Source organism: Bombus pyrosoma, linkage group LG10, assembly GCF_014825855.1.
Source record: "Bombus pyrosoma isolate SC7728 linkage group LG10, ASM1482585v1, whole genome shotgun sequence".
Classification (NCBI taxonomy): Eukaryota; Metazoa; Arthropoda; class Insecta; order Hymenoptera; family Apidae; genus Bombus; species Bombus pyrosoma.
The window spans coordinates 8,189,112-8,198,939 of record NC_057779.1 but is presented as its reverse complement, the minus strand read 5'-3'; the positions used below and the strand labels follow the sequence as shown (position 1 = coordinate 8,198,939).

Sequence of the window (9,828 nt, the reverse complement as noted above, 5' to 3'; positions counted from 1 at the left end):
AAGTATATTCCTCATTTTTTGTACGTTTCCCCCAAATTACTTAATAAAATAGAGTGAAATAGTACACAAAGCATAAATAATACAAGTTTCGTTTTAGTATAAGATTTGTATTGTACAAAGTATGGAAATAAACAAATGATTTGAATATTAAGAATATATTTATATTGCCTTTATATTTATATTTATTAAAATTATTATTAAGGAGGATCCAAAAACATAGGTGAGATAATTATTTACAAACATAAAATAATGATTTAGTTCCTACTTTACCTTTCTATCTATATTTATAAATATAGGCACATTATTCATAATAAAAGAATCACAAATGCTTAGTACATATACTATATATAAGATAACAAGAATATCAAATTTTGTGAAGTCATTGAAAGATGGGCAATAGAAAGGAAATAATTAAATTTAATAGATAAACAAATTAAAATATGTGGTAAATGAAACAAAAATTTGGAAAATGATTTTAATTTGGAAAAAGATAAATATTACCAATAGTTTAACGTTTATTAATTTGATATAAAATTCTTTGTAATACTCGTATTAAGGCTAACAGCCACAATTATGTTTATCCTTATATTTAATATTATAATATTCACATTTTATATTTAACGTAAAAAATATTTTCTTTTATATATTTAAGTCATTTACTAAGAATATATTTTTAGGGCCCCCTTAAAATTTATAAATTATTCGATTTGTGTACAACTAAAAATAACATAAAACAATAGAATTTTTCCGCTGCAAAGTAAGATAACTAATTGCAAATTTTTTACAAAAGCAAACAAATAGTACACACAATAAGTTTACAACTTATTTAAGAACAACAAATTGGTGTAATTAATTAATATCATTAATTGAAATATTTTATTTACTAATATCACTACTCGCGAACGTTTTTTATTACCTTAAAACTACATGTGCAATTTTTTTCATTAAAAATGTTTCGCGTTTGTTTATTGTTATTATCTGAATAAAAAATTTAATTTCCGACTTTAATTTTCAATTGCTATACATTTCGTAAATATTATCAGAAAAATAAAAAATGAGAAAGAATGGGGATAGAAACATCTATATTAATCGGCAGAGAATTCAAATATCCTGGTTATGAAATTTAACGTAATTACGTAAATTGTACAGATAAATCACTACGTCTTTAGATTATATTTAATTACGCGTTATACAAAATTATAAGTATATTATACATTCTACAACTTTGCCTATCAACTGCTTAATATTTCTTTGCAGCGGAAAACTCGTATCTTAAATATTAAAGATACACATACAATTACTATATAATTTAATAATATATACCGTTATTTATACAGCCTAACCTCTAAATAGAGCCTTATAGACAACATGATTTCCTCTTTTACTGCTACTTCAATAGAAACTTATCGAAATTCATTTTATACCACGAAATTAAAACTACAATTTGTTTTGACTCAATGGATTGTGTATATCATTGTAAATATAAAGTTCTACACTTTGTAAAAACCGAAAATAATACACTTTATCCCCTTAATAAATGTGCGCGATATTTTCATAAATCTTAGTCTCATATAATTATTTTAAACATTTATGATTCTCTCTCTCTCTATAATTCAGACAATTCTGTTCATCGTGGATACACATTACAGTATACCAAATAATTTGCGAACATACATTCCAAGTACTGTAATCTATAAATGTTGAGACTTTCATAATTTTTTAAATAATTTCCACAAGGATACCAGCCTCTCATGAATTTTTGCTTTGCAGCTAAAATAGCACGTGATGCATTTGTGGTCCCCTGTTTTTATTACTAAAGGATTCGAGAAGAATAATATTCATGGTTACTGTAGAGTGTATCAATACACTATTTAAGGGGAATTAAAGGCTACAAAACACGTAGTATATTAATATTAAATTACTTTTGATCCAATGCGCAAGTATTGGAGTAAATTGTGCAGAAATTACGGAGTCAAATTTACAAAATTTTTAATTTTCTCACATCAGGTATTTTTCTTTCCTTTTTAGTATATGTATTCATACACTTTATTTCATTTTCTTCTATTGTGTAGCAGTATCTGAAATGCTTTGTCGCCACGTAGCATGGAAAGGAATCTTCAAGATTTTAACCCTCGTTTTAGGCAAAGCAGTTAATAAAAGTTTTTGGAGTTGTGGTAATGGTAATATATCCACTTGAGGATTTGTTTCATTTGGTTCCTGTTTGACATCACCTGAAAAATAAAAGAAAATATATAGAATTAATTCTAAAACACATTCACATTTTTTATATATAATATAAATGGGAATACACATATTTTAAAGATACATACAAGTGCCTTTTTGATTGTCATTTTCATCGTCGACATCCTCGATTAACTTTAGACAGGGTACCGGTTTTAGTACTGGTATCGCATCGCCAGTGATCTGTTTACTTATTATTAGATTACATTGATCAATAAATAATTCTGTAACCCTAAGTAACTCAAGTGTAACGCCCCATACGAAATGCGTCAAATTATTTGATAGTTCAGTAACACCTCCAAGCACCATATTGTTAGACGTTGCCGATTGAGATATGTACGTTGGTATAATTAACAGCCTTTTAATATTCTTGCAGTTTGCAAGACATTTGTCAAAGCCATTTTTGACATCAAAATTGACCAGTTCCATTTGACTTAAGTTTTGTAACTTAGATACACCTTCCAAAATGTCAAATGTACAACATGAGCCTTGACCCTTTTCCAACCTAAGACGTTCTAATTTTTGTAACTTTATTAAAACTGTAGTACCAAATTTATCTGGAAAATCTGAGCATTCACCCAATTCTAGAGTTTCCAAATTAACTAATGCTTGTATTATATTAATTCCTTTCTTTCCAAGTTCCTTAACTGATGTCAAGCTCTGTGAAGTATAAATTTGGTTTAAATATTGAAAATATAATTAGAAGAAAGAAGAGTATAAAATTAAAACAAAACATAGACAAGAGCAATTATACTAACCAACTGTGTTAGTTGCGTCAGTTCTTGTAGAGGTGTGAGATCTTCTTTTAAAGACATACCACTAATTGCTTTAAGCCTTAATTCTTGACAACGTTTAAGATTTCCAACTGACTCTAACTTCAGGGAGTCACACTTTATCGACATTGCACTCAAAACTTCTAACTGAGGGCAACTTCTAATAACTTCTTCAACAACCATCACAGGACATTTACATAATTCTAGTTTGACAAGGCTAGTTACACGTGGTATTACTACTAAAAACTTCTCCCAAATGCTGTCAGACTCGCCTGCTACAAGCATTTTTCGAAGATCTAAATGTTGAGTACCATGCCTCTGTAATGTATCTGCTAAGCCATCCCAATCGGTTACTTGACTATTTTTCATTCGTACAGTTTTCCACAGAGAAGGATGCGCAGCCAAATCTCGCCACATTTTACACACTCTTGCAGCCCGAAGTAATTCTTGTACCTTAAGGTATTGAAATATGCGCAACAATGCATGATAACCAGCACACACCGAGTCCATAAAATGCTGCTGTTGTTCTTTGTCCTGCCGATTTTGTTTTCTTCTGAAAGTATTAAAATAAAAATATTTTTAGGTGATTTCTTTTATAACAACTGGCCTATATAATAAGGGTATCGTTTCTTATATGTATGATGTTGGTTATAATTAAAAAAAAAAAAGAAACTAATTTTACACTATTGATGAAATCTTTTATTTTATAAAAGAATATTATGATTTTTAAAGAGGCTTTTGAAGGACCAATGATTTACAATGATAATAATCGATAATTTTATACTAGCTACGTTAAATGGAAAATAATTAAATGTAAATAAAAGCCTCTGAAAAAACTTTCAAAGGTCGAAAATTTATCTTTCTAAAATTGAATGGAGGTATAGTAACAAAAAAACAAACATAAATAGGAGGTGGAAATCATGAGGAACAAGGATTTTCGGACGTTTTTGGGAAAACGCACTAAGAGTTTTTTTTGTGTTTCAGCTCGCACATGTCTTTATATCTGTAAATATAAAAAGTAAAAATGAATTAGATTTTTTCCACTGAAGCACTTATCAGTAGCTGTATTTGTAATTGTAGCATGAATGTAAATGATGTATTGTCCAATTTGCTGCATACATTTTTAGAAAAGGCTTTCATTTAAAATACAAACTTTTACTTTGATACTACAATTACATAATACCTGCAAGAACCAACGATATGTGATTGTTTTGTTCACTTTTCACATGTCTCGAAAATTTGGCCGCATTTCTAAGAAGCTAAGGCAGTGTGCTTCGATCACAAGATAAAATCAAATTCATTTTCCACCTCGAACTTTTATATTTCCAAATATAATAAACGTCAGTATATATTGCATTTACAATACTATTTGTATAAATTTTATATGGCACGAAGAAGATATGTAGTTAAATGCATTATTTTTTTAATAGTTCTATAGAAACATTCTATAGAAATAATTGTACAAAATTTATAAAAATATTCAAATAAATGAAATACTTTATATATATATATACATATACATGATATAAAATCACTGAAAAACACGTATATCTTGTAAATACAATATGTACAAAGCAACTGCCAAAACCTCAAAAGAGAGTTGCCTTAACTTATTTGGAGAAAATATTTAAAAAAAGGAAGTAAAACAAATATATATGTGTGTTTGAGAAACAAACACTTACTTGCTGCTTATTTTAACAGTACCCAAACTACTTGTAACAGAATGTTGTGTATCTACTTTAAATAAGTCATTATTTGTGTTAGTTGTATTTGAATTCTTTACTATACTCTTCTTTTCAACTGTGTTACAATTTTCTGATTTCTTACTTTCTATTGCAAGATCGGTTGCACTAGATAAGTCATTTTGTGATTTAGTTGTAGTCAATATATCAGTTCTATCATTACTATTGCACGTTTCATTGGGTTTCTCCATTATGGAACTTGGTGGAAGTCCTGTATGCAATGCATCTTTTGACATGTCTTTATCAATTGATTTATCAAAAGCATCTTTTTCCACAAATTTTGTTGTTAAAGACGTATGTGATTTTGCGGATATAGAATTATCAACAGCGTTTGATATATCCGTAAGTGTACCATCCTGAAGTATAGGAGGTTTATCACCTATTTTATCAGGCTTCACAGTTATAGCTGGCTGAACAGCCATAGCATTATTTTTTGGTACAACAATATATCTCTTGCCCCCCATTAGAGCAATATTCTGGGCCGGTTTTGGTAAAATTCCGTCATGACTTTGTAAAAATTCATTTTCTGTTTGAGCAAACCAACTGCTTTCTTTATTATCTGAATTTAAAGGAGAATGTGATGTTGCAGAGGATGTTTTTAAAATTTTAGTAGCATTCCGCGATTGTGAATCTGCATTATCAGATTTGGGTATTCGTTGAAGCTTTGGAGGGCTTAGATTTACTTGATGTTTTGATTTTGTATTTTGTGCACCTAGCATACTAATTGGTATCAGTGGTGGAGGTGTCAAAGATGGATTCGTTTGAGATTGATGAGATTCATTGGTATCCTGTTGACAGTTCTACAACAAAATTAATGCCATTTATTTAACATATCGTTATTGTCAGCCAACGTGTATTTCAAAATTTTTATTTAATTTATTAAAATATATTTAATAAAAAATAGATAGAGGATTAAAAATAAATTTTTTAAATAATATATCAAAATATGTATGATATTTAAAAAAGGAATCTCAAAATTGGGAAACAAATTATACTGTTTATATATGATACTATAAAAGAATATTATTACAAAATATTAATATGAAAATTGCTTAATAAGTTAAAAAAAATTTACAAAAATATATCTTTTGTTACAAAAAAAAAACTTACCTTGCAAACATAATTGTCACTTCCTGCAAACTCTGTACCACCAACACACTCAGGATGATATAAACAGAGACAGACACGACATTGTAAGCTCGGTATCAACCCCATACTGGTTGAGCATCTTATACTGCATGGTTCTTGAACTTTGGGCCTGTAAGATGTGCGTTGATTGGGGAAAGGGATTAGGAATAAAACAAGTAATTTAAGTAAGGGATTTAAGGATCAAAAGGATAAAGGAAGACATACAGTTATGAAAAAAATAGCAGGAAAAGTTTGAACTATTTCAAAATAAAATTTTGAACTCTGTAATTACATATATTTGCTATACAGCATGCACTTTAATCATCAATATGTGCTCTAATGTATTTTTTAATCTACAATGCAAAATGTAAAGCTTTCTCTTTTAACATTTCTTCATTGAAGAAGAACACTTACTACAATTATTAAGGAAAGTTTTAGATAATTAGAATAATTAGAAAATATGAAATTTGATAATAAAACTAATACATTAATTATTCAATAATAATTATTATAAAATTGCAATGGTGCAATTTTATATAAAATATTGAATATATCTTTATACATTGTACATTATATATCTAACATATAATAAAATTCTAAGAAACTATTTTCATGAAAAAATTTAAAGGTGCACATGCCGTAAACTTTTCATTGGGCCTTTTTAAAGCATATTAAATATGATTATTATAACGTTTAATTATTAAGCATTTAGGATACCCTCAAATATTGCAAACTAATTACAATTGAACATTATAATAAAATAATTAAAACAGCAGGTACTCACGTTAACTGCCTTTTTGGTTTAGGAGGCGGTGGTTTTTCTACAGGTAGCTGACTTCTTCTTGTACTAGTTGTTCTTTGAGGTGGAAGTATCTCCCTTTCTTGAGAAGGTGACTTTATTTCTGCTATGCATATTTGAACAAAAATTTTTGTGAAAATAATAATTTATCTTAAAAATTATATGTAGAAACTTCTACTTATATATATAAGTGATTAATTTTCTCACTGGAATAAATTACTAGACAAAATTAGAACATATAATTTAGAAGTTTCAAAATTTAACATAAATATTAAGCAAAAATATTTCAGATATCAAAGCTAAATAAAGTTATCCTATATATGGTAATTAGAAGTGAAATGTGAATTTTTTATTTGATAAAGACATTAATTGCACAAAACAATTTCAGTAAAATAATGTAGTAATTACTTAACAAAATACAAATAAAAATTTCATATTGATATTAATGCATACTTATGTGTGGGGTTTTCTTTGCAGACACTTTCACCTTAAATCCTGTTGATGCAGCTTTTGGTGATTTCGTAGCAGCTTTTGTAGCCACTGGAACGGGCACTGATGCAGGTTCTTCTATAACCCTTTTACCAGGTGTACCTCTCTTATACCCTATACTCTTTCTTGGTGAAGTAGCTGATATTCCAGACCCCTGTTTTCAAATTACAGTTAACATTTTATACAATTTTAATAAACTTAACATATATTAAAGTACATATAAAGCAAGTTATTTACCCTCATTCTTTTTGCGTCTCGAATAATCTCTTTTTCCGGATCATCAGGACCGATTGGTTCTTTGAGGAAAGTAAAATTATCAATAGTTAACTCTTTCGTATTAACTGAAAAGAAACATATCATGTTACTATAACTATTACTCATATTATATTATTATTAGTATACGAAACTATACTTACGAAATTCTGCAACTTCTCTGAAACTTCTAACCTTTTTGCCCTTTGGTGTATAATAATAGATATCAGCCATTCTTTTAAGACTAGAATCATTACTTGCTCTGAATACCAATTCTCGTCTCCAGCCATACTTAAAAGGCTCTTTGAATGCTGGATTTGATATATCACTTGATACTTTCTGCTTTCCAGTACTTCCTGGACTAACTCCACGTAATAAACGATAAGCTTTAGACTTTATCGATGTTGCTGGACTACTGGCTGCAGATGATGAATTTGTTGACTTAAGGGAAGTGTCATCTGTTTTTTGTACTTCTGTTTCTGATTCAACAGTATTTGACATTCCAAGTGATTCTGTTTCTGATTTATCAGATTCCTTTTCCTTCTTTACTTTATTTATATCTAATACATGTTCACTATCGTGCATTCTGTTATCATCCGAATCCTCATCATTCTTTTTCATATCAAAATTCTTCCTTATACTATATCTAAATCGTTTTGCCAATTGTGCCTCTGCTACTTCAGCTTCAGCTGCAATAAATCATGTTAATGCTACCTAATTTTTTCATTATAAATTCTTTGTATTTTAAAGTATCTACATAACTGAAACAACATATCTTCATAAATTAATACATATTTATATCATAATTTTATTTAATGCAAATACGTTAAAAATATAGCATCCTATTATATACATAGCTTATATTTATAAAATTTCATGCCTTATTTATAAAAGTAAAATAAGGTATTATTAACATAAGTATGTGTGATTAAGATTTGAAATATATTTATTTAAAAATTAATTCAAATGATTAGTTCTTAAAGAATATGCAGCTACAAAAATAATGATTTGTTCTAAGCATAACATCAATAGCTTACTGCATAAATATTGAATGTCCATTTTTAGCAATTACAAGAAAATCCGTTTTAAAAATTCAATGGTATTTTATAATTAAATAAATACTTTTTGCACTATATTTATCTTTATTAATAGTATTATAAAATTGTTTGTAAATTGTACATTGATCCCTTTCAGAAACATAAAATGACAAAAGTGAATTATGGTTGTTGAAACTATCTCTGCGTACATAAAATACCATGAACAAAAATTTTATTTTTAACAAATTTATGAAGTAGATATAAATGTAATTTTTATACGGCATAAAGCAACAATCAAGAACTATCTGCTGCATATAAGAAGCCAAACTTTACAAAAAGTGGACATACAATATTTGTGCAGTAAGTCATTGGCATAGTCTTTCACTCTCATGATATGACACTTGCTAGCAAGATGTAGGCTTGCATCTTGAATAGACTATAACAATAATTACCAATACCAATTAATTTCTTCAAGACATGACTTGCTGGCTCCACTTCGTTATCTCCTTGTATATCAAAACCATTGAATTCCATAGACTCCTCTGAGACAAGATCGTCCGGTTCCGATAGCTTCCGTTTGCGCCCTTTTGTATTTAATGTTGAATCACTTTCAATGGTACTACTTGAATTTGCCTTGAACTTACGTAGCTTTCTTCTAACATTAATTTCCATACCCTTTTTCGGTGAGTTCCTAATGTCGCCGTTCACGTCCTGCCCATCCATTTCAGAGGTTTCCACTTTAATTTTCGTCTCTTGTAGATTCGGCATACCACCAGCTTCTAGGTTAGAATCCTCGCGCGCCCCATCGGCATTCCCGCCATTCACATTAATACCGTCCATTGTATGGCCCCTTTGGGACCAAACACCGATCTTATGTCCTTTAACAACCTATACGTGAAAAACGTCAATTTTCTGTTATTTGTCACTTCATAAAAGACTCCATCAAACGTTTTAAAATATAAGCAATTGTACTACAGTCCCCTCGCGTCTGGATACCACAATCCCGCGCTCATCTGTCTGCGAGTGCGCATAACATACGCGCAGACACCACTACGCGCTATTTACACAACCGCCAGGATTTTTCTTGATACGATTTCAAGCAGTTCCTCATTACGCTAGCACATCACACTCATATTCCAAACTGATCCAAGAAACTTTTGCTGCAGCAAAAATTATTTAATTTCCGTAAATACGGTTTGAACTGGCTTGAATGAAAAACGACAAAATCCTTGAACAGACACGAAGCGTCCATAAAACACACAACCGGAAATGGCCGAAAAAAATATGCAAAAGGCGCATTTACAATGCGCATAATTTTCAATGCGATATCTTATGAATAATTCTAAATTATTTATAATTAAAATTAC

At 29.3% G+C, this 9,828-nt stretch overlaps 1 protein-coding gene across 5 annotated transcripts; it reads right to left on the bottom strand.

Annotated features, from left to right (window-relative positions):
* Positions 1-1,447: 1,447 nt before the first annotated feature.
* Positions 1,448-9,741, bottom strand: LOC122572195. Of its 5 annotated transcripts, none has more exons than XM_043736885.1 (11): positions 9,136-9,741; positions 8,914-9,045; positions 7,589-8,113; positions 7,410-7,513; positions 7,137-7,326; positions 6,669-6,789; positions 5,867-6,014; positions 4,697-5,556; positions 3,000-3,567; positions 2,331-2,901; positions 1,448-2,231 (listed from the first exon to the last, which is right to left on the bottom strand). In XM_043736885.1, exons 1-11 carry the CDS (start codon positions 9,299-9,301, stop codon positions 2,062-2,064), a joined length of 3,555 nt encoding a protein of 1,184 aa, XP_043592820.1. In that variant the 5' UTR covers positions 9,302-9,741; the 3' UTR covers positions 1,448-2,061. The 5 variants fall into 5 exon arrangements, with proteins under 5 accessions (XP_043592820.1, XP_043592821.1, XP_043592817.1 ...); XM_043736886.1 differs by having other exon boundaries at positions 8,920-9,045; XM_043736882.1 differs by having other exon boundaries at positions 8,920-9,349; positions 9,434-9,741.
* Between the last annotated feature and the right edge of the window lie 87 nt (positions 9,742-9,828).